Here is a 26,195-nt window from a genome sequence, read left to right as displayed (position 1 = left end):
AATAGGAATCTACATAATTAAACTGAAATACAAATCAAGATTATGATTAGGCACAAAAGTGACCGTAAAATTATATGATCATCAAGTCGATATATTAGTCCAAATCCAAATATCACTGATTCTAGTAAACCATCAAGTCACTTCCAATATAATTATGACAAAGATAAATCACTCGGTAATCCGCTACCTACATGTACAAGAACATCATCATAGAGTCAAAAAAATGTCTGGTATGCAATGCCCATAACCTGTAAAGATAACAACTGATGTAAAAGTAACTGAATATAGTTCAAATAAATTGTAAATCCTCGCAATTAGGGAAAATTACAAAATGGTTTTTATGCAGAAAGGATGTAACTCAAGCACAAGTCTAAACAACAGAAATCGATTAAACAGGAAGCAGATGATCTTGAATGTGAGCCCCCAGATCAATTGTAGACCATGTATTTGGGGGTTGCACTGAACTTTTGGTATCCCTTGATAACTTTATTCACTGCATCAAGGAAGTCTTTCTCTGTCACTGTTTTCCTTCTTGCCCGGATGGCGTACATTCCAGCTTCTGTGCATACACTCCTTATATCAGCTCCTGAGGAAGATAACCAATTGCCAAAATGAGACATGCAAACATTCAATAGGACCCCAATAAACTTATATCAGTTAGTAAGATAACTATCCAATTTGAGAAGTGAGAAATCCACTAAAGGCATACTTACCAGTTGAATTTGGGCAAAGGCGAGCCAAAAGTTCAAATCGGATATCTCTTTCACAGTTCATTGTTCTTGTATGGATCTTAAATATCTGGGTTCTGCCCTCCAAATCAGGAAGGCCAAACTCAACCTTACGATCTAATCGCCCTGGTCTTAACAATGCAGGATCAAGCGTGTCAGGCCTGAAAAACAGAACATCAAGCCCAATGTAAGCAAAACATTATAAATACAACAGAAGTTTGTGCTAGTTAAATTAGGAATTTTATGATGTTCACTTTAACATTCATCACTAATTATGAAGACTTGAAGCTGGAGCACACCCCATCTGCCACTCTCACAGAACAACCTCACTAGTGAAAACATGATTGTATGCATGATAAGTGTGCGCATTAATAGAGGGGGAGAATGAAGCTTATAGGGCTATATGTAAGGCAGCAAACTATACCTGTTTGTTGCCATTAGGACTTTGATATTTCCGCGAGCATCAAACCCATCAAGTTGATTGACAATTTCAAGCATTGTACGTTGGACCTCATTATCTCCACCAACGCCATCATCAAAACGGGCACCTCCTATGGCATCAACTTCATCAAAAAACACAATACAAGCCTTCTTTGAACGTGCCATCTGCAGGGGACAAAATAGTAGCCAATTAACAAGGTGACAAGCAAAAGGAATTATAGATAGCTTCAAGGACAGCAAACACTATTACATGTAATGGATCAGTTTCTAACCTGAAACAACTCACGAACCATACGAGCTCCCTCACCAACGTATTTTTGAACAAGCTCACTTCCAATAACACGGATGAAACAAGCATCGGTTCTATTAGCCACAGCTCTGGCTAGAAGTGTTTTACCAGTTCCAGGAGGGCCATAGCAGAGAACACCCTTTGGGGGATCAATACCAAGCTTTACAAATTTCTCAGGATGAAGCATTGGTAGTTCAACAACCTAGATGAAACCAAATTCAGAGATATAATTATCATATTAAACAATTATATCTACCTCTGAAAGCAACTCCAGACTCATTATGTTTTAATGTCGACTAATTAAATTATATTACTTACTTCTCGCATCTTTTCAATTTGCTCCTTGCATCCCCCAACATCATTATATGTCACATCTGGCTTCTCCTCTACTGTCATCATGGTCACACTTGGATCAATTTTTGGAGGCAAGGGAATTTGAATTTGATATTTATTCCGGTCAACCCTGCAATGACAGAATATTAGTCAAACTAACAAGAAATATATAACGAACAAGTACAAGAGTAGACAGACCTTGAAAGATGCATCAACAAAAGGTAGAGTAAGAATGGAAATCTAGAAACATTCACTTGTAAGTTGAAAACTTACCCCACCCGCATGCCTTCTTCAATATCAGTAGGGGAAACTTTGTCACCAAGCCCAACAACAAACTGCAGTTTAATTTATAAAAATTATTACACCCAACAAGCACATATATGATTAACAAAAATCATACAAATTCAGACTCAAACTCAACTTAAGATGAAACAATATCAAAAAAAAATTTATGCTCTATCTAAAAATTCATCAAAAATAGAAGGAAAAAAGCCACTGAATGCAGAAAACTTGCATTCTTCAACTGAAAAGGTAAAAACAAAAGGAAACATAGAACAAAAGCTGCACAATTTGAACGAATACATATGCTATTGAGTATAACAAAAGAGAAAAAAGAATCTGTAAAAGCTAAAATATACCTTAGCAATTTGCTTGACATTAATAACGTATTTGGCATCCTCAGAGTTAGGATTGATTATCTTGGTGCACCTTGCCACCTAGTCAAGAAAATTGCAAACAGAAGAAGCTTAAGACTTCAAAAACACCAGAGGGAAATGAAATCAGTGAAAGATACTAACCTGAAGAGGCTGCTCCTCCTGCATCATCTGCTTATCAGAGACAAGATCCCACTGGCTGGGTGCAGCTAGGCCAGTGTCGGACTCTTTAATACCACATAGGTCATTCACCTTTTTAGCCATATCCTTAATTTCTTTCTCAACTTTCTTAATGCTTGTCGAGTAGGGTCCTAAACCCTACATTAAACAACCAAAACGAGAAAAACTTGTAAAATTTCCCAAATTTCTCAGCTATGCTATGCTATTACTATTTGGAATATCAACATTAAGACCGATACAATCTACTGCGTAACAAAATAAACCAAGATAACAAAACCCAGCATATGAACCAGTAAATAAAATTAGGGTTATGGAAAGAAAGAACGAAAGAAAGAAAGCATACGTAGGTTTTGAGAAGAGCGATATCGTCCTCGTCGAGAGGTCTAGGGTTCTTCTCGTCCTTGATTTCATCTTCCGGTTCCGGTGCCATGATTTTTCAGATTGCTTGCGAGTTGAGTCACCAAAGCTTCCTCCTTGCGGGCTTCTGTTTCTTTGATCCCTTCAAATAAGAAAGAGATTCGATAGACTGATTTTAGAGTTCGGGCTTGGGCTGTGCATGACAATTAATTAATTTTCTAATTATGAATATTAATTAGTAATTACATTATTTTTTTAAATCAAGCATATATAAATTTCAATAATTTATGTGTACATACTTTTTAAATAATAATTAAGTAACCTTTGAATATATAATTGAATTTATAAATAATTTGTTATTATATTATAATTGAATTTTTAAATAATTTATAAATAATTTGTTATTATATTATAATTGAATTTTTAAATAATTTATAAATAATTTGTTATTATATGTGTACACAATATCAAATGCAGATTTCAAGTCACCATATGTGATTGACATCTTATTTGGAAAATATTGTCTCTTAATATATGTTGTGTAAAAAATGGAATATTCTTCCATATGTTAGATTAGTGAATGACTCTCTAACCAAACATTAAAGAGAATTCAAATCAAATTAAACAAATATCCACCCTCTTTATCCTAAACTAGAGCTCGTTAATAGAGTTTTCCTTGCTGATTTCCTACAAAAGTACTGAATGAGTTAATGTATTATTGAATCTCGATGTGTTCAAATCAAAAAATGGCCCAACGCATGTATGTTAGAATATCATCTTTTGATTATCGTTAAGCCTCATTCGAATCTGGTTGAATGCATCTTTGTGTAGTAACACTATCACATGTGTTTTAAAATGGTGAGAAACCAGTACTTCTCAACAACCTTATTGCTTTGCCTTTGTCACAACCAAGTTTTCTCTTGTTTTAGTTTGATGTTATGTTGTACAATCAAAAGATTAAAAATTGGTTACTTCTTATAACAAAGCAACAAATTTAATTATATAGACTAAAATAACCCCCTTTTGACATAAATATCGGTGGATACAAATCAAACCAAGCAAACACCCTTGACTTGAGTTTGGTAAAAATAAAAAATGTTTACTCTTACCCTCACGTATGACTATAAAATGTGCCAAATTACAATAACCTCTTAACATGAAACTCTTATATTTATCCCTGCCTAATGCCACCCCGAGATTTTATGCTCTTTGTGATAAGTACGCCAAGTGCAAATCCATCAATGTTTTGCAAATGTTTCTCATAGTAACTAAAAATTGATTCAATATCATGCAAATAGATTCTCACTATCTTTAATCTCAAACACATTCATTACTCAATCACCAAAATAAAAATCAAATTCAAAACAATGTTCTTGAACCCGAACCAAGCCTTGACCTGGTCAAGAGGATGATCTAAGTCTATCCCAATCCAATCGAGACATCAATATTATTGATATAATGTAAGTTCACATGGTTAAACAAATTAAATAAAAATTAGAATAATGTATAATCAACATAATTGTGATCTATTGGTCATATTCTTGCAATTGTTGGGACCCAACTTGAGTTTGAACCCTAACAATTGCCAAAAAAAATTTACAAAGTAATATTGATGACAACAATTATAAGAAATTTTAAAAAACTCTTTGACTCTATGATTGAGTTGCAACCCAACATGATCCACTTTTTTTTATCATGGGACTATTCAGTTTAATTAGTAATATCAATATAAAAATTGAACTAGATCAAATTGACCATCGAGTGTTGGTCAAACTAGTTTGATTCCACCAACGGGTCTAGATGTTAAGATGCAAATTCAAACCTAAGCCTAAACTTTAATTATGCTGTAAAACCTTAAAGTCATAAAGAATTGCATTTAACACTAGCGAATATTATAAATTTAGTACAATATTATAACAAAGAAACAATCATAACTTTTTTTTTGAAGTGAAAAATTAATAGCAATTTTCGAAGAAGATTGATTGTTCACTATCACAATGTTAACTGAGGACAAACAAAGGTGAAAAGGAACGAATTAAAGAAGATTAACAATAAATAAAATGACTAATATGCTAGATAAGATATGGTTGGTGTGTTTTATGCCAATTGTTTAACAAAAATGATTAATTTGACATTTTGAAAATTAAGAGAAAAAAGAATGAGTGAAAATTCATTATATATATATAAGAGTAATTTTGTCCTACTAGAATCTAATAGTTGTGTAGGTACAAAAATTGGAGTTAAAATTATTTTTATATAAACCCTTTAACCTCGTAGTAATATTTTATATATCTATTTTAAATACATAAATAGATATATATTTATATGTATTATTATACGTTTAGAAGTTATTTTATCATTAATTCAAAATCATCAAATCACATAATAATACATATAAGTGTATACCAATTTATCTACTTAAAACGGGTATGTATAATTTTATTGTTATCTTTATATTGTCCTAACAATCATAAGTTAAACTGAACAATATCAAATCTTAATAATATCATAATCTTGGAGCTAAATTGTTAAAAAATTCAATTAAAACTTATTGTACGTATACAAACTCTTCGTTGTTCTTTGTTTTAATATTTTTAATAATTTATGTAATTATCAGAAAATTGTGAAATTTGATATAAATTAAAATACATATAAGAAAATCTCCAAAAAAATTTTTTAAATACGATTCAATTTAATTTATTAATAAAAACATTTAACAAAAGGGAAAATGACTATTTCCTACCCAAGTTTTAGTCTTATCTCAAAAGTATATCTACGTCTGATGAAAAACCTAAACACTCACCCATCTCTAAATCGTCGTTAAGTTTTTCATTAAATATAAGGGTAAAACCATTATTTTACTGTTTACATTCAAGTTATATAATTTTATCGCATTTTTCCCCTCCGATTTTAAAAATTAACTTTTACTCCCATCCCTGAACTTTGAAAAGTGACTTTCACCCCCTCCCAAATCCTTAATTTTTTTTCACTTTCCCTCCAACCACCGACGACGACGTGGTTGGAGGGAGAGTGACGATCATCGTCTAGATCTGGACGACGCTCGTTGATCTTCACTAGACGATGCTTATCATCCATTCTAGATGACTCTCGTCGTCCAGAATAGACGACTCTCTGTCGTCCAGACTGGACGACGCTTCGTTGTCCAAAGATCTAAACGATGGTCATCCTTCTTGGACGACGATCATCGTCCAGAGGTGGTCGACCTCTAGACGAAAACTTTTATGTCGTCGTTGGAGAAACTGGTTGCATTTCAGGGGAGAAAAGTAAATTTTTCAAAACTTAATTCAGGTAACAAATGTTAGTTTTTCAAATTAAAGGGGGGAAAATGAGATAAAATTTTAATTATTTAATATTATTGATGAAATAACAAATTTACCCCTTAACCCTAATAAAAAATATGAGTAGGTCCAAATAGATTAAACTTTGGGTGGGTATTTAAATTTTTCATCAGGAGTGGGTATACTTTTGAGATAAGGGTAAAACTTGGGCGGGAAATAGTCCTTTTCCCTTAACAAAAATTAAAATATTGGACATCCCATGTTATATAAGTTTGGTAATTTTTATTAGAAAATTACCAACCTTCAAAAAAAAAAATTTCATATATAAATTAATTCAATTTAATTTTTAATAATCTCTAAGGTCATCAGAAAATTACAAAATTTATAGACGATTTAATGGACATAAGAGTGAACATCCAAAAAATTTTTGAAAATAAATTAATTCAATTTTATTTTTAAAATTTTATAAATGTTGTCCAAAATTTTATTTTCTAATATATACACAAACTATTCTACTTTTAATATTATTCTAATGCAATTAAAACTTAAATTATCAATAATTCAATGAAGTAAATTAGAACTCCTAAAATTACTTGAGCTGAGATAAAAGAAAAAGGGGAAAGATTTTTAAACTTAGATTTCAAGCTTTCTATTGAATCCACACAACACTTTCACTTTTTCTTCTTCTATTGGAAATAACTTAAAAAATTTAGAGTATTGAATGACAAAAACAGATTGAATTTATGGGGTGTTTGGTCGAGGGAGAATGAAGATTATTTTGATAATCTATCTTTATTATTTACATTATTTTATTTAATTTATAAATAATAAAATATTTTAATAATATTTTATTATCAATGATGATATAAGATAAGAGGTAATCTGATTATTATCTCCATATTAATATTAAAAGATTCTCAAATTAATCTTATTTTATTATAATTATATTTTTATTTATTAATTTTTTAGAACAAAAATAATCTCATTCTCAATTAATATAATAAATCATATAAATAATATTTTAAAATAATTATACTCAAGAGAATTTAAGTAAAATAATATATTAGTATTCTTTTATTACCTCTAACCAAACACAATAATTATTTATATCCATTCAATTTTATCAAACGTAGTAATAATTTATATCTAATAATTCTCAAAGTAATCTATCTTCAAGATAATATTTTTATTTTGATAATACAACATTCCCCAAACCAAATACCCTATAAGTTCCAATTTGCAGTAAGATAAGCAAAGGATTATTCTAATTTAAATATCCATTTTTATCATAATATGTCACTATCTCCTTGTCTATCTTATATATGGTCCAATTTGCAGTAAGATAAGCAAAGGTTCTGCATAAGGAGGGTGCAATATCTACTACATTGTCATGGTTTAAGTTTACACAGAGCATATAGCTCTTCTGAGATTAGATTCCCAGAATACTGATTTAAATGAAGCAAATTCCCACATATTTTCTTCTTGCCTAATTTTCCCCACTATGATTCTCATGCAATCCAAATAAATAGTCAGCCTTTAACAAAGTGCTAATTAATAAGTTATGACATAACTATTAAAAAAATGTGATTAAGATACCCATTAGTGGCAGATGTTCACAGCAGAACTTACCATGAAGGAGCTAGCAATTTGTTTGTTTCATGCATAGATTTGTTAAGCTCATCTTCACTTGCCTTCATATTAGAAATAGCCAAGTTCTGAGACTCTGAATGATTTGAGACTAACAGGAGCTTCTCACTACCCTACACTAACAAAGTAACCATATAAAAGAAGAAAATGGGATTCTCGAGGGGGCAATGAGAAAAAGGGAGGGCAAAAATTAACAACAGAGTGAAAAAAAATAAAAAGGTTCTTATAGACTTATCGTAGGCTACATGCCATCATATTCCCTGTTACAAACACACTAGGAACAAGGGAAGAACATGAACAAACAACATCCAACATTTCAATATGCTGGCCCTAATTAGCGTTAGTAGCTGAAATAAAATGTGATGCAGGACCTAAGTAAAATGTGCCGTAATAGGTTAAGGTTTTACTAAGAATGGTCTGTTCTCTCAGAGGTTTACATACGTGATTTTTCTATGCGCATTAGCATTTAAAGAAATCACGTTGCGATTTTAAATTTTTGCAAAATGTCAAAAACTCATAATATGGTGAATGCCAGGAACACCTGCAGTGCTCGCCTATGAAATAAGATCCAAAAGAATGGGATGTTAGGCAGAGGTAAAACCTATACAAGGAAGAAAACATGTGAGAACATGTCACTAAGTACATTTGACAAGATTCTACACAAATGCACAAAATTCTGGAACTAACCTACATACAGAAAATGCAAATGTCAATGGAAGCAAAGAAACTGAACCATAAAAGTAATTCTTGTGAATGATGGTTCCCCTGATAACCAGATAACAGATTTCGGATCCGGTACAATTTTAGAAAACTGATAAGTACATATTAAATGCAACTTCAAACCACAATTTTAAGAGAAAAAGCAATATACATACATGCATACATACATACATATACATATATATATATATATATATATATATATATATATATATATATATATATATATACATATATGTATATATATATATATATATAGAGAGAGAGAGAGAGAGAGAGAGAGAGAGAGAGAGAGAGAGAGAGAGAGATACATACGTACATACACATATATATAATTTTTTGAACTAACAACAATAAAGGATCAATAAGATGGTGTCTATATGTCTCTACTGTAACACCCCACTTCGGGAACATACCCCTAGCTGTGATTATCCTTTTTTTTTTTTCCCTCTTTTCTCCAAACAGTGACAGAGTTCTTTTCTTCCAACATTGTAGAGTTGGCTTCCTGGAGAAAGAAGACGACAATAGTTTTGCCCATGATAGGTGTACATGCCGCATGGCCTACGCGTGAGTTGCACAGCCAAAGTATTTGGTGCTCATCCAGTATGCGCGTAGCATGTCTGTCATGCACACTGCATTTCAGCAATAGAGCACTTGCCAATTAGGACACGATCGGCATCTATGCTGGAGTCGGGATCCTGGCAACGTCGGATGGTGACCCAACCATGGTTCGGCCATGACCTTCCGACTCCCAAGCCGTCGAATCGCACAATATAAACATCACAGTATATATATAAAGACGCCATAAAATTTCCAAAATGTTATAGTTCATGCACGAATCGCACTATAAACATCACAGTATATATATAAAGACACCATAACTTTTAAAATTTCCAAAATGTTATAGTTCATGCAAAGTTTCTCTCTCTCTCTCCGTGTGTGTGTGTGTGTGTAAAAAACCATCATGACAATCATACTTCCTAAGAGATTCAGAATAGACATTCACAACGTTCTATGGTTTAGACATTAAATTCCAGTGCAAAAGAATGAATTAATGGCCTATCTCTCCTCCAGCGATGACGACGATCTTCGCGTGACAACGGTCTCCTTGGTGACTTTCTTCCTTGGATGGCAAACAGAAGGTCCTTCTCTCTCCTTTGTTGCACAAAAAGAGGATTCTAGGAGTATTACAATATGTAGTGGAGAAGAGTTTTTTTTTTTTTTGGTCAAAGAAAGCAAAGAAAATATTTATCCGAGAGGCTTCTGAAACTACCTCCTTTTTTTTTTTTGTGTCATTGCCTTTCCAAAACGTTTTCCAGGGGAGTGATACACAACAAACGTAATCTAGTTAGAAGTAACTGTCGAATTTGAAGAAAACGCGTTACACAAAGTTGGCAGAGAATTAACTACTGGGATTTATATTTCAATATATAAACACTTCCTTTCAAATATTTTACTCACACATATATTTTATGTTCAAATATATCTATATATAGTCACGCAATGCTCCTCTGAGTTTACTCTCAGATGTATACAATTTTTGTATATGGGCACATACACACAGTTAATACTTACAAAAAGAATTAGGTGACAAATTTAGAATGATAACAAAATGACCAAAATGCCCTTTTTAATTAATTTAAGAGAATTACATCTACCCAAAAGACTTCTAGACTATATTTATCTATAGCATAGCACCTACTATGTCTATCAGTCTATCATTATCATTCATTGCACATATTGGCGAATTGTGTTTGTGGAAAATAATAGCAATAAAGACATCAGTAATCTCTGTCTATAAATCAGCTAGCCCTGTTGATTCTATTTCATTCAAATTGAAGTCATTTCCACCAAAAGATTTAACAACTTACAGGAAAAGATTAATTATTGGCTAATTATCATTAGCCATAAAATATGTACATTTCCACAATTCACAACCAAAGATTCCAGTATAATATTTTGGGCATTTGAGGCCACAGAGAATAATAAATTTCTAACTCCTTTACAACTTCAATCAATATGTCAAATAACAATAACAGAAACCATTACCTCCTCGCAATATGCTGTAACCTTCAATGCAACAGCCGTGCATTTAAGCTGCAATGTTTTGGAAATATAATATGAAGCAGTAAAAGAAACTTAGAAGCATTGAAATGCTGATTGAAAACCGTGTTATGCATATATCCCTTTGTGGGGTGAATTACCTACGTGCAAGAAATGCCATTATCACTTCAATAGAAACCCTTACTAAAGCTAGAGAGAGCCTATGACATGCCTCAGTTGAACACAGTCTCAAATGCCGGAAAAAAATGCAGTGACTGGATAGAGAAATAAAGAGATGTATTGGCCATTAAAACAAAAGAACTTGAATAGAATAAATGTAGGTTGAATGTGAAAACATTGAAAATTCCATAGTTGTATAACAATTTTATTTCTTATCTGTATATATAAATTCTATAAATTATTAGACTGCTATTTTGTTTCATTTAATTTCTGCAGGTAAAGAAAATAAACAGTCAAATATATGAAGGTGAGTTAAAGAGAGGAGAAAGAACCTTGACGGGTAATTAACGTCAAGATTAGCAACCTCCTTAGATATGGATTACAAGAATATCTCAGACGGCTTAACCCGTGCCAACAGCATCAGCCCCAACCTACACAAACAAGAAATTAGATATAAACCGCCATCCAATAAAAAAGAAGAAGAATAGAACTTTGAAATATATCCATGAATCTTCCTCTTTAAAGATCCTTGAGGAGCCATCGCCAGACCCAACCACGCTTTATTCATCTACAAAAAGCAAACCCAGATGAAATCAGATGAACATTTGAATAAAAGAAAGAACAGAAGAATTGGCGAATGGAAACCTTGAGAGCAATGAAATGGATGAGGAGTTCAAGATGGTTGGAGTTTTTGGAAGAAGAGAGGCGGTGCTATAGTTGTTTGTTTGACAGTGGAGGGAGTGAGAGATGAAGCGGGTTCAGAAACAAGAGGGTCAATGGATCTGCTAAAGCACCAGTTCCTGCCTTTTACGGGGAACACAACCAATCTCGCTCTCATCACTCCGTATATTCTAACTTCAAAAATACAATACAATACGATACAAAACTCAATTCACAGGCTGAAACAGTGGGCTGCCACTACTTCTACAATGGGAGTGATGTAGATTATCGCTCACCATTTTGCCCCTCTGCACAACCCACCTTCCCACATAGGACGTGTCGTTTATGCTTCGAACCTGCCAGAAGCTGCTGACAGTACACGCACATAACTTATTATAATGTTTATATGATCATCCCCTGCTACAACTCTCTGCAAGTTGAACGATTCTTTGATTTACAGAAGAATGCTGATTGTCGCAATCATTCTATGAAACCACTGAGTAAAATAAAATGGAAAGTAGCAAAATATTCTGTGGCGTTTCATTGAAGGTCCAAAGATAATTAACATGAACTCTTTACAAATGAAATAAATGTAAAACAGCACAGGCGTTTTAATTTTTCAAACGGAATTATGATACAAGGAAGCAAGAGAGATTAAACAAAATTTAAGATTACAAAATGCTATTATTATACACTATTATTCGTCTTCAGAATACAACGAGTCAATTCTGCATCTCTTCATTTATTCATCTTCAGCTATGAAGTTGGGATCTTCTCCTTGGCAGAGGTATTCATCACACACTGATGCTGATCCCCAACCCCTCCGCAGACGCAAGATATCCTCGGTGAAGGTAGATCCAGAGGCTCCAATGAACACACTAGACAAACCACATATTGTCTTATCCAACATAGCTTCAACCTTCAATAGATAAATCCATAAACAAATTACAAATATAATTCATTTATATGGTTGAACACACGAAAAAACAAGCACACTATGTTGAATGTATAGGAAAAATTTTCATTAAGTGCTGCGCCTATATTGAAGGCACTCAAATGGCAACTGGGGAAAGCTGGATCACTTAACTAATAACAAATAAACCAAGAGGCACTCCCTAGCTTGATAATTAACTCTCCAAGAGTATTGACCAGAAACCTAAAATACCCATATATCATTGAAATTGAGGACAGACGGGGAAGAGCATCAATGTAAAGCTCATTCTCACATAAAGAAGAACCAAAGAATTTGCACATATACAAAAAATTAAAAGGGCAAACTCATGAGGAAAAAATCTGACCAGAAAGAATCCTCATGGAAAAACCCCCAATTATAGAGAAAAGGTGTGGTAGTGTAATTTCACCTGTGGGTCATTCTCAAGATTATGTCTATACAACAAAGCATCCCATTTTTCAGCTGCATTACGTGCAGGCCGCTTAACAAGTGGTATAGTCTTCCCATTCACCACAATTAGTGACTGAAGCAAACTAGTTTCACTTTCTGCTGCATCTGTTGAAAGGTATATGACTGGTGCATTGGCTCTTTCAACAATCCGAATGATACAATCTGCAGCTTGAGGAATGGGGTAAAAACAACTTGGCTTTTTAGCATTGCTGTCAAAATAAGCAATTCTAGTTAGAGAAACAACAACTTCAATGATTTCTCAGCATGAGCAGAAAGATAAAAAATAAAAAATAAAAAACTGCTAAAAAAAATGTTTGTGAGCCACAAAACAATTACCCGATTAATAAAATGCACATTAACTGGAATAGGAAGGAAAAAAGAAAATGTACCACCTTTAATACCAAACCATTTGATAATTTCGTAGATACACATTATTGACAATGTTTCCACTAAAAGAAAGATATACACACAACAATTCAATCTAAAACAAACTGGTAATAGCATCATCTATTAAAAGAAAAGGAATTATTTTCAACACCTTAAGTGGAACTAGGAATGAACTCATTGAGGAGCTTTAATTTTGGATAAATTATATAAACTTCTTCTTCCACACATTCTACCCACGCAATTACAAGGAACTACATGTTTCATTTGAAAAACATCAAGTCGTAGGTCACACCAGGTAATCCGACCTCTAGGTTTGCATAAAGAATGTAATTAATAGTTCAAACAATTTGTTAGATTAAATATACATGCTTCTAACACATTAATCAGAAACTTATACAAGAAAATCAGTTTTGGCAAGAAAGTAGAAAAGCATACCAGAACTTCAAAAATCCATGCCGACGAAAATGAAGAGCAATGAAATTACTTCCCAAGAAGGTCTGAACAAAGCGCTGAGCAGTAAGGAAAATAAGCCTACTGGGTTCAATCAAGGTCTTGCAATTGTGAGCAACGGGACCACCTGGCTGCATAACCCAATCTCTCTCAACATCTGCATAAAACACATCCCCAATGGCAATCACAGCATCGTCTGTCTTAAATTTTGCCTCAATATCCTGAATTGTCTTTTGACTCGGCTTCTTGGTATCCTCCTTCCAAGGAGTCTCAATCTTGCCTATAGTAAGTTCTAACTGTTTCAACTTCTTCATATGCTCATCATCAATATAGCAGGGCTGTGGCGAAGAGAAATAACATATAAATTTCTCAATGTGGAGATGATTTTTTCTCGATTCCTCAAACTCTTCAAATGACACCACTACTTTTCTACCCACACATTTATTTATATGCTCGATATCTAAAACTCTACTGTACTGATAATCAAACTTAGAACTGGGCATCACCAAAACACGACCTAACACAGCAGCAAAAAACATATGCTTTTCTAAGCAAATCAAATGGTTCGACATTTGTCCTGACAAACAAATCGCGAACAAGTATTTGCCCGACTTTGGCTTCCATTCAATGGTTCTTCTATTCGCAACCCACGAATCATTCTTTCTACAGCTATTGAAACCAAAAAGCGGGTTCCAAGCATCATCGTTTTGAGAAAAATTAGAAACTTTATGAGGAGATAAAAGAACTTGCTGGATCTGTTTGTTCAACGAAATTTGTTTGAGAAGAATAGATTTAGCGTCTTGAAAGAATGCATTAAAATTATTACTATCACTAGAACTATTGATATTAGAAAATGATTGGTTCCATATTGAGACCAGCTGAGATTGTTGCTGCTTAAGTAAATATAAGGCTCGTAACTCAGACTCGCGCATGGAGTCGGTGATGGAATCGAATCTGAATTTAGTAATGTTGGCGGGGAAGAGACTCCGGAGATCGACGGAGAAGTAAAGGATAAGGATGAGGAGAGGGAGGAAGACAGCAAAGAGGTACCTTTTATTCAGATTGCTGCAATTAAAACCGGAACGACGTCGTGTTGAGTTGGTGGAGTCGTCAATGTGCAATGTGGAATGCGTGTGGAGTTGTAGCTGATGGTTGTGCTTGGTGTCGTTTTGAGGAATCAAAGTCTCCCGATCTTCGTCTTCATCTGATGACTCTCGGTCCATTTTAGACGGCTGTATGATTGTTGGTGTAGAGAAGAATGGTATTTGTAATGGTTTAGTTATAGTTGCTCAGTCTGTCTGCGGTGGTTACGAGGAAGAAGAGAGATGTGAAGGAGGAGAGGGGATAGTTAGTGCGTAAAGAATATCAGTCGGTGGAGAGAAAACGACCCGTTACCGTACAGCCCAACCCATCTGGATCTAACAATCTAGTATACATTTCAATTCAACAGTGTTTACGGCTGTGAGTTGTCCCTAGGGTCATATTTCATCTGAATCAACTCGATCTTAAAACTAACTCAACTCAATTTAATTTTACTCGAAATCATTTAATTCTAATTTAAATTAGAGGATTTGACTCATTTAAGAAACCGAAATGAACTTGATTTAGAAGATATTCAGCTTGAATTTATAACCTAAATCATTAATTCGAATTGATAATTTAATTTGATTCGAATGCATAGTTTAGACTAATTTAAATTTATAGTTTGAATTAGTGATTCAAATTCGTGGCTCGGTTATAATCAAATTTATGATTTGAATTTGTGATTTTGAATATTATTTGAATAAAATAATATCGTTTTATCAATAAATTATAAATTCGAATCATGAATATGAATCATAAATTTAAACCATTAATTCAAATCAGAATTCAAATTGAATTGAACCAAAACTTTGAATTATTAATTCGAACTATAAATTTAAATTAAACTCAAATTAAACTACACCAAATTTTTTTCATTCGAATTAAACTTGAATCATTCTTAATTTTACTTTATAATCTCATGCAAAACTCGAATTAAATATTTTTTATTCGAATCAAACTCGAACGAAAGAAAAAAATTCAAATTTGATTTGCTTCGCATCAATTCCTGGTTTTTGCCCATGTCAACCAACCGATGACAACTCATTTAAACACAGCTAGATGTAAGCAGCAGTGCTCCTATTAATAATGTTATTTGTTCAACAATCAACAATGGCAATTGAGGTGCGTGATGTGAAAGTAAAACACCATCATTTTACTACATGCACTGCATTGGCTTACAAGCAAAGTGGCAAGATGGCTCTGCAATCAACATCTTCAGAGTTACAGAATTATGCTCCTCCTATTCTATCACTTCAACAAGCCTTCCACAAACCCACTTTTTAGTTACATTGTCTGGTTTAGTAGCTGTTTCCTCTTCCATACTCTGAACATTTGTTCCATTTGGTTGAAGATTCTTTTTGTTTTTGATGCTTCCATTTGCTTCTAAATGGCCAAGATGCTTTGCTGAATCAGGCTTCCCTATTAGGCCCTCCAAATTGAGTGTCTGCAAACTATATACTTTGAAGTTTTTACCAACAAGTTCTTCCCGGTTCAGTTTATCTAGCATTTTGAAGCTACCAAGGTTGAAAGCCTCATCTTTACTTGGTAGTGGTTGAGTTCCATTTACTTTTGTATGTTCTGGTTGGTTCAAACCTCCATTTTGTGTTTCTATTTCCTCTTTGACCTTGCTAACCAATTCAGCTGAATCAACAGAAAGAGATCCACCATTTCCATTTTTGGATGTGACCTGCCCCAGTTCTATGGATTCAACTGACTGAACTGCTTCAGCTATTAGCCTTCTGGTTTCCATGAGGGAAGCTTGAGCAATAGGGCTCTTCATGGCAGCAGTCTCAAGGGCTTTTGCAGCCTTCTCTGCTTCAGCAATTAATAATCTGCAAATTATTTTACAACATTAGCATAGATTTCTCGGTGACGACACTGCAGTATGTGAGTCGGAACACCTGCCAAATTAAGTCAGTTTAATCTTTGTGAAACAATGACATCAGAACATCAAGTTAGTTTACTCTCAGTTTCTCTTCATAATCTGCATCCCATATAATCCAATACCAGAGAGGATTGCAAGAATAAACAAACCTTGCTTGTTCAACGGCTTCAATTTTCTTTGATTCTGCAGCTGCTCTTTGAGCTCTGATGCTCTTTATCATCTCCAGCTTGGAACTCGCAGAAGGATCCTTATACAAGGGTGTATTACCTCTCTTCAATTTAAACCTTTCAATTCGGCTTGGGGGCTCCATCATGAGAGAAAAATCTGTATCACTATCATTTTTCCTAGTGGATTTTTGTCTTCTAGACTGCCCATCGCCACTCGGCTTTCTCCTAGGTTTTCTTACTGCTCCAGCTGAGATGGCATGATATATCGCCAGCCCAGAGCAAACCCGTTCCCGGTATGCCTAGGAGAGAAAGAAGATAAATTATCAAAAGAGATAAAAAAGTTAAACTCATGTTACCAGCCTTGAGTTAACATATTCAGCTAATTTGTACCAGTGTGAGTTAACAAATTTCTTGTCAAATTCAAGGCAGCCTATAAGAGTATAGATCATATTCAACATGTTCAAAACTACCCAGATATTTTATTTTGAAGAAACAAGAAAATCAGTTATATCTGAAAGAATAGTTTACAAGGAAGGAAATATATTGTTTTCACCATCTATACCAGATTAGACAATATTGGACAAGAAAAATTTAGCTTCACTTTGGTACTTAAAAAAGAATTCATATTTAAAGCCAACTTCAATTTTGAGAAGGAATATCTGCCCAAAGCCAGTTCTTGCAGATAGGACTGGGTCTGACTAGAGTGAGTTAGCTTTCCATTTTTCCAAAATTTTTCAACAGCATATAATCCTATAATAATGGTTTCAACTTTATTCACACTTTGTTATTATGTTCCTTGAACTAAAAAAATGTGCTTGTGTACATGAGTACAGATAGTACTTTAATTTGCCTCAACAAGAAAGAAAATATGTCATTCAAGTACTACAAAATGTTAATTACCGGATCAGCCCATTTGGCAGCAATTGCTTCGGCGATTTTCTTTCTTTGCTCAGGGGACTTTGGAGCTCTCTTGCTAACTTTTGGCCTAGGCATAGATTTCCTTTGTTCAACACTCTCCAACCACTCCTGCTTAAGCTGTTCTTGCAATACCTTATAAGAATTCCATTGCAACTCTTCCTCACCAGCAAGACCCTTTCTAGAAGCTTCTGCAATCAAGTTTTGCCACTCAAAATAGCAATGTTCCTGCACCATCAACTTCTCTCGACGCTTTTTCCACCCCATACGTACACCAACCCCAATTTTTTTCCTAGTCTCAGCACTGTAAAATGATTTGGAAGGGGGCAAAAGCATTGGTTCAAAGGTATGATGATAAAGTGAATATCAAAGTTCAAAATCTCACAGCTTCAATGGTATTCTTTGGAATCACAAGTAGAAGTAAATATTGTACCATATAGAGCTCCCCCTGCTAATAGTAAATAAAAATATTATCAAGATAAAATGGCTTGGTAATGGTACCCACCTCTGAGCATGTCCAAGATTAACTAACTTCATTTTGACCTGCATGGCGAGTTATATTGTCAGAACAGACAATTTAAATGCAATTGAAATTGTGGCTTCAATTAATCATGAAAACAATTGAAATTGTGAATACACTTAATCATGCAAACAAGGAAACCTTTCTCTTACCTCATCATATACTTTACCCAACAGCTACAGCATTTTTAAATAACACTATTATTCTATTCTTTGAAATGCTAAAAATACCAAATGATCCATCAAGACACGAGAACAATACAAGGTACAACATTATTCAATATGTGGAGGCCTTGAAACAACTCAAAGAATTAGTTTCTACAGCCAGATAATGGACACCCGAAACTGCCCATTCCAAAGCTGCAGTGATTTAAATGTACAAATTTTTTAGTACAAAAAAAATACATCATTTAATTTCCGATATTTGGGAGAGTAATTGCAATTTGTAATTACTGATCATCTGGACTATAAATAATTTGGATTGTGTTTGGGCAGGCAATACGTCACTACTGTCTCAAAGTGATAACCTAGGGTGGGTTCTAATAATTAATCAAAGGGGGTGTCATCTCAAAATTATGGTCCAAACATTGAACAGTGGCATGATTGATTTCCTGCTAAGTATTTGAAGGGCATACCAAGTGATAACAAAAAATTATTCTTACATGACATCACCTTTGGATCCTGCATTGCAAGCCTTGTTCTCTCTCTGATCCGTTGAAGGGTTTCTGAACATGAACAAAGACACATACTGAATATTATGTAATATATGGAGAAAATTCACAAAATGGCACATAAAATGCTATGAGTTCGTTACTACCAGCACTGTGTTTTCTTCCTTTGTTCCACGGTGTGTTTCCTTTATTTGCCTTAGAAATTCTCATCCGTCTCAATCGTTCTCTCTCATCCAATTCAGTAGAGTCTCCATTAGATGACTTAAGCTGAGCTGCTGATGGACTTGAATCCACACCCAGCATTATATTCTTTTGTTCATCTTCCTTATGAACCAAAAACTCAGGTTCAAGGGTCGCAACAGCAGTGATCAGGAGTTTACCTCTTAGTGTCTCAAGGTGTCCGAAACTATAATAAGTTTTTTTAGGGAATTGGAATGATTTTGATGCACAGCACAGCCTCTTTTCATCTCCAGATAAAAAATTACTTGGCAAAAGTTTAGCATGAGTAAAGGTTTGAGCCCTTAGTGGACCCAGATGATTTTGCAAACAAGACTGAGCAGTAGCAATATCTGTTAACAAATTACAGAGGAGCTAATTAAGGCAAGGGCTAAACATTAACAAGCTAAACTATAAGCTAATTATTTTGATAATGACTCCAAGAAAGGTATAAAGCAACAATGAACCCACAACCGTAACCACACAAACTCATGAACCATAGCTACATAGATGAACCAAAATGAAAACCATAGCTACATAGATGAACCAAAATGAAAAATTAAGTCAACACTGAAGGACAAGCATATAACTTTCAACTATTAATGAAATAAGAAAAAAAAAAAAAAAGGGGAACTTTATGCTGCAAGCTCTAAAATTTACTGAATACATGCTTGAGACTCACATGGAAGGACTTTGTAAATTCATATGATAATTGAAATGAAACAACAATGATGAAGAAAGGAACAGAGAAGAATGAAGAGAGTACCTAATAAAGGCATGGACGGGAGCTCATTCAGAATCCAAAGCAAATGGGTCACTGAGTTTCACTGAAACAACATAAAAAATATGGTTAAGACTGCTGAGAGGAGGAGAAAGTAACTGAAGTAGCAGTGTAGTAAGATAGAAAAGAAGAATTCTGAGGGAGAGAGCCACGTAATCCACAAACCGATACTCTTTGTAATATCTGCAGAAGATGGACAATGAATCAAAGCCCATTTAGCTCTTCACTCTATAGTCTAAATCCTGGCCCAAGTATTGCCTTATTCTTGTTGCTGGACTAAGCTTTATGTTTCTTCGAAAGATACAAACCACCCACATGCTTAACGGCCGTATCTCTCTTATATATTTATTAACAACATAAGATTTTGAGAGTTTTAGACCTCAATACCAGAAAAATTGTATAAAATAATGTCTACGCAGAAGGCAAGCAGTAGTCCACCTTTGAAAAGTTATTTAGATATATTATGCTTGAATAATATAAGTAATATAGGCAAGCTTAGAAAGTCAAATGTGCGAAATTAAGAATGGACAGTCAGCTACTTTGACAAAACAAAACATTTGCCCGCTGCCGTGCCTTCTATGATCAACAAGTTAGCAAAAACGACTGACTCATCTTTTGTGTATTGTTTTTTCTTACTCAAGTAGGCTTTGCAGATCGGCTCTTCAGAAACGTTTTAAGTTATGAACCCAGTTTTCCTAATTCTCATCTAAGAGTCAATAATCTTCATACTAACCTTGGCTTTAACAGTCAAAAATCTGCAGAATATATACAGAGCATGTATTGTGGGAGAGCAGCGAAAAATTAATTCAGATAATCTCTCGGTATTATATCATCAAGAGATTCCCAAAGCAACCGAGACAATGATGATCAGTATTACTGCAGCTGTGATGTTCATGGCCATACTTATAGTTTGCTCATTCTATTTATATAACAGATGGTTTGGACAGTCACAGTCAGGTGGTGACAACCAAGGCCACAAAGAAAATGGCAGCACCCAATTTCATGCTGAAATTGATTGTACGGTGTGCCTGAACAAGGTGTTACAAGGTGAACCATTGAGGGTTCTACCAACATGTTATCACGGTTTCCATGCTCACTGCATTGATGCTTGGCTCAAGTTACATTCAACATGTCCTCTTTGCAGGGCTGATGTCCCTTGTAGCCAGCCAGCTCCTAAGCTTGAGGGTCTCGTTTCTTGGTTGCTGTCTTCCTTAACAAATGTAAGTAACTGGATGGAGGTTTCTTTTAATGATGAGATCAAGACGGCGCTTTGTGCAGATTTTGGAAGTTTGTCTTGAATATTCTTGCCCAGCAAAAGAATATTTACATTCTTTAATTCTATGTAAATTCTTGTGTAATGATGTTTGAAAGGTAGCTCATTTCTGAACTGTAACAATCATTCATATCAACTGAAACTGAGAAAGAATTATTGTTCCAATGTTCAAAGAGAACAATGGCACTGGTTTAATTTTTAATAGCTCATGGGAAAGCTTAAACAATTACACAAGTCAAAGTTTCTCAGAAACATTCTTTTATGTTTAAACATCTGCAGAAAGTGAAGTGAGGTCGTTGATATGGTAAAAAAGCTAACATGTATAGGTGCACTGTTCAAAACAATCCAAGCCAAATTTTGGGTCCAGACACCAACTCCACCATAATCATGCCAAGTCGCCAACCAAACAGATTCTGCCGTCGGGCATAACCTTTGCCCTCATTGTTTGACCCCCCCCAAGGTTTGATTAAATTACAATTCCCACCCCTTAAGTTTTAAAAAGCTAGATTTCCACTTGTCATCTGTGAATCTACTCGTTTTTAAACCTAATGAAAAATAATTTATTTTTGAAAATCAGATTTTATGTGGCCAAAAATTTGAAAAGTTTATACCTCATGAAAGTATGATACAATCTTAAAATTTATTTATGTTCGTAAATATGTTTTAAAAACAATGCATGTAACACCCCTCTCAAGATGGTTATCATCTAGGTCAATGCATGTTCAAAGAGAAAGTATCACTTACCTAAAACATGCAATTTTAGCTGAATTAATCATACCTAAACAAAAGCTTCAACATTTATCACTAAAATAAATCATTATTTGACATAACATGCAAAAGGTATGAAAATCGTCTAACAAAAATGAGACATCCATAAATAAGGTATGATAAACATATAACAGAAACAATAATCATTACAATAAATCCCCCTCATGCCACCACTTTAATACCCACAAATACATTTCAGGGCAATGATGTCATTAATTTCATGTATATTTAAGGTTAAGTTTGATTGTGGCATGAAATAAGGATTTAATTTAGAGTTAAATATAATATTTCAAGTTGATGAACGACTATATATGCATGGCCTACATTTGTTTATCTTATGCCATGTTAGATAAGTGGATAGTGTATCACGTATGGAATTTTAATGTGATGTGCAGCTATGTGTTGCAAGTGCATGCTCATGCATGCGGTTTTAATTTTAAAAAAAATATATAATTGCTAGGATATCAATTATATCCCATAATTTTTTATGCACTATCTTTATCCAGTTATTGAGAGAGGGAAAGTTCATCATGCATAGAAGATTTTCGACGATATAGGTTGATTTTCTAGTGAAGAAGAGAGAAGTACAGATCAGCAATGAACCTTTCTTATTGAAAGAATAAGTAAGTAGGAGTCTTTTAGTTTTATATATTGGGAATTGTATATACAAATTTTGATATTGTGAATGACATGAATGCTCCTATTTTAGTATGTTGACATTAATATATGATTATATATATGATATTGTGGGATGAAAACCTAAGTCTTAAATAGGAAAGGTGGACATGAGTTAGAGTAGTTGCAACTAGATTCGTATGATGATTATATGTTATGTATAAATTTGGTGGTTGAGAATGGTTTGATAATGCGACATGTGATTTGCAGGAAACATGATGGAAACAAGTTAAAGTGGTAATAGGTAATGTTAGGTTCAGTCGGATTGGCTTCGACGTGACCCACTATACCTGTAGGCTATAGCAAGCCTAAGCCCACACAATAGTGATCCTTGCAGGCTAGGCAACCCACATAAACACTAAAGCCTATGGCACAACCCGCTCTTTATAAGGCCATGTCGTGTTAGACCCTTAACGGGCTGACCCAAAGGCCTTTATTGGGTTTAACCAGTTAATTCACTAATAAATATTTTTTAATTTTAATAATTATATAAAATTAAATAAAAATTAGTTTCCAATTACTAAAACCAAAGACATTGCTTAAAAAATGTTATTGATAATCTTTTACATGTGACAAAGGAATACTGTGATTACATGATGAAAGAAATTCAAAAATAACATAAATCAATTCATTTACATAATGTACAAATATAAATTTAATTTATATCATCTATCCGTTTTCAATATCTAAATTTTAGAATTCTTCAAATACATTTTCTGTGACCTAATTTTATAATTTAAACCAAACTATCATCCAATCTTATAAGTTCAATAGTCTATCATCCAACATGTATTCACTTGCACTAAAAGCATATTTTGATATTACAGAAGACATTGAAGGCATTAGTAGATCACATATCATGATAGAAAGTACATGAAAACTTTCTTTATGTGCTTTCCATCATGTTTAAACATCTAATGTGTCACCATATTATTTCATAATTTCATAATAATAATCAATATTAATATAATTATAAAACTCATTTTAATTTGAACTCTGATCTACATATTGCTTACCTTTGTGCAAGACTATATATGCGACTTTCGTCTACCTGAACGACTTGAACTTACCTTCGGCTCAAGAGTATGTGTTGTCCTTTCATGTTTATGTTTATAAATAGTATACATTTTAAGTAAAAAATCTTAAACATCTTCTGTTTTATTAGTGCACATTTCTAACAAATTTTTATTTATAACATCTAAACAATTTTGTATTTCTATTAATTTGGCCCTAGAATATAAAACCATGACTACTAAAGAAATGGAAATGTACTTGCTTCTAATATTTTTAAATTTTTTCCTCTATTTGTCTAGACATATCTTAAAAAACACTATGATACATATATTCTTTAAAAATATCACTTGTTTCTAACATATTATATAAAATTAAACATTTAGTAGGATAATACACATTTGAACATTGATTCGTGGTTGCCTACAGGAGCTCTAATATGTTCATTAAAGTATTAACAATCTCCCAATCATATTCAGTCAAAAAAAGTATGATATCAGAATCGTTTGGTTGGGTATTGAAAAAACATGTTATAGGTACTTTATACCTTCACATGCTTTCAACATAAGATATGGTGAATTTCACCTAGTTCTTACATCAGCTTTTAATTTTTTTTTCGTCTTAACCCTATTTGTTTACACAAATTATGATATGTTTGTGTGTTTAATGGGGATGATGAAATGTAAGCGACAATATGTCTAATTAGTACTATTTGGTCTTTCGCTAAACTCAAACCATCTTAAACTATTAAATTTATAATATGACATACATATCTAATATGAAATCCACCAAATGGTACAACTAAATTATTCAACAATAATTTAGCTATTCTATTATTATTTTTTGCATTATCTAATGAAATTGAAAAAATAGAGTTATTAATTTTATATTCATAAAAAATATTAGCTAATACTTGATAAATTGTCACACTAGTATGAGGATATTCTAGTGACCTAAATGCAATAACTTTTTCGCACAATTACCAATCAAAATTAACATAATGAGTAGTTCTGCATAGGTATCTTACATCTTGATTAATTACAGTCCACAAATTAAGTGTAATTAAAATAACACCATTAAAATTATTTAGTTTTAGAATTTTTAATTTTAAGAGTTCATAACTCTTAATGATATCAAACCTAAGGGTACACCTAAGAATTCTTCTAAAGACTAGTTGAACGTTATTTTGAATTGTGCATTTTAATATTTCATCTTCAGTATATCAAAAAAGAAAGCTACAACATATTTGGCCATATAATCTCTCATCTTAGAATGATTGTAGATTAAATTTGTTATTTTTCCAACATGCCCTAAACTACTCGGACCATTTGTTACATTGGAGCCACCAACTAATTGTGATCTGATGAAGAAAATTTGTTGTTGCCCTCTTATGTTGTGTAATATTCAATAATAAGATGACAAAGATGACTAGTGTTGTCCGAATTAACATATGTCAAACAAGAACCACAATGTTTGCACATTGTCCATTGGATTAAATTACCTTCAACCATTTCTTCTATTTGATTAATGTAATTGCACACCATCAACTTTTGTTTTTTTTTTTTTTTTCCAGTTGAGGTTGTCACATTTTCATGGATTGGTGCTTTAGATGCATCGTCAACAATATCATCACCTCCAAAGTATTCAAATGGATTAAGCTCATTTGAGCCTGGATCCATTTGTAATTTTCTATTGAATAAAAAAATAATGATTGACAAAATTGTAATACAAATGAAAAGTAAATTGTTTTATGCAAATAAATATTGATTGAGAGAATTTGAGAATAAGAGATTGATGAATGAAATTGTTGAGAGAACGAGAAATTTAGAATAACAGATTAAGAATAAGAATTAAGATTGTGTGATTTTTGGGAAGGGGAAGGGGTTATATAGAAAAAACTTTTAAGAAAAAAGAAAAAAAATCTGAATTTTAATCAGGCTAACAATTTTTGTGAGTGCAGAAGTTGTTCTACACCCCGCAAAAACCATTTTGCACCTGTAAAACCATTTTAAAATATTGGGTTTGATCCACCTATGATGAGTTGACCCAACCTATACCCAATATAAGATTACATGTTTTATACTGTTCGTGACAGTTAATAAAGGTTGAAGGCAATTGAGACTATATTTAAAGTCTTGAAATTGCTGCTCCTAGTAACAAACGCAAAAGACAATACATTGGTTCTTTGTTTTTTTCATAAAAGACAAACGCAAAAGCAATAGTAACTGAAACACAAAATAAGTTATGGATAAGTGATAAATGAATTGATGATCATCACCAAATTGGATTTAACATCAAATATATTTCAAATTTATATCGGGTATGTCCAAATTCAATCATATATTTTTTAATTCCAACATTAGTATCAAAGCTTAGGTTTTGTGTGGAAATCATGTTGTTGATTAAACTACAATCATGGCAATTTACTTTTATGATGAACAATGTGAATTTTTGTTTAATTT

General features: G+C 33.3%; 4 protein-coding genes and 1 pseudogene across 4 annotated transcripts; 1 reads left to right on the top strand and 4 right to left on the bottom strand.

Annotated features, from left to right (window-relative positions):
* Positions 1 to 264: 264 nt before the first annotated feature.
* LOC123219615 (26S proteasome regulatory subunit 7) lies at positions 265 to 3,168 on the bottom strand. Its single transcript, XM_044641619.1, has 9 exons — positions 2,968 to 3,168; positions 2,589 to 2,762; positions 2,430 to 2,507; positions 2,065 to 2,126; positions 1,777 to 1,921; positions 1,442 to 1,660; positions 1,153 to 1,334; positions 714 to 889; positions 265 to 586 (listed from the first exon to the last, which is right to left on the bottom strand). Exons 1-9 carry the CDS (start codon positions 3,052 to 3,054, stop codon positions 429 to 431), a joined length of 1,281 nt encoding a protein of 426 aa, XP_044497554.1. The 5' UTR covers positions 3,055 to 3,168; the 3' UTR covers positions 265 to 428.
* A 4,513-nt stretch (positions 3,169 to 7,681) lies between these two features.
* Positions 7,682 to 11,961, bottom strand: LOC123219652 (annotated as a pseudogene).
* Positions 11,962 to 12,048: 87 nt separating this feature from the next.
* On the bottom strand, positions 12,049 to 15,184 carry LOC123219165 (O-fucosyltransferase 36-like). Its single transcript, XM_044640940.1, has 3 exons — positions 13,755 to 15,184; positions 12,892 to 13,141; positions 12,049 to 12,449 (listed from the first exon to the last, which is right to left on the bottom strand). Exons 1-3 carry the CDS (start codon positions 14,990 to 14,992, stop codon positions 12,273 to 12,275), a joined length of 1,665 nt encoding a protein of 554 aa, XP_044496875.1. The 5' UTR covers positions 14,993 to 15,184; the 3' UTR covers positions 12,049 to 12,272.
* A 724-nt stretch (positions 15,185 to 15,908) lies between these two features.
* On the bottom strand, positions 15,909 to 20,169 carry LOC123218147. Its single transcript, XM_044639393.1, has 7 exons — positions 19,992 to 20,169; positions 19,156 to 19,578; positions 19,011 to 19,063; positions 18,325 to 18,362; positions 17,805 to 18,123; positions 16,887 to 17,203; positions 15,909 to 16,684 (listed from the first exon to the last, which is right to left on the bottom strand). The coding sequence occupies exons 1-7, from the start codon at positions 20,002 to 20,004 to the stop codon at positions 16,093 to 16,095; spliced, it is 1,755 nt and encodes a 584-aa protein (XP_044495328.1). The 5' UTR covers positions 20,005 to 20,169; the 3' UTR covers positions 15,909 to 16,092.
* A 697-nt stretch (positions 20,170 to 20,866) lies between these two features.
* LOC123219651 (putative RING-H2 finger protein ATL61) lies at positions 20,867 to 21,304 on the top strand. Its single transcript, XM_044641652.1, has one exon. It carries the CDS (start codon positions 20,867 to 20,869, stop codon positions 21,302 to 21,304), a length of 438 nt encoding a protein of 145 aa, XP_044497587.1.
* Positions 21,305 to 26,195: the final 4,891 nt, after the last annotated feature.

Source organism: Mangifera indica, chromosome 6 (genome assembly GCF_011075055.1).
Source record: "Mangifera indica cultivar Alphonso chromosome 6, CATAS_Mindica_2.1, whole genome shotgun sequence".
In the NCBI taxonomy this organism is placed as follows: Eukaryota; Viridiplantae; Streptophyta; class Magnoliopsida; order Sapindales; family Anacardiaceae; genus Mangifera; species Mangifera indica.
Note: the sequence above shows the minus strand (reverse complement) of the source record. Positions and strands in the feature narration are given on the sequence as shown.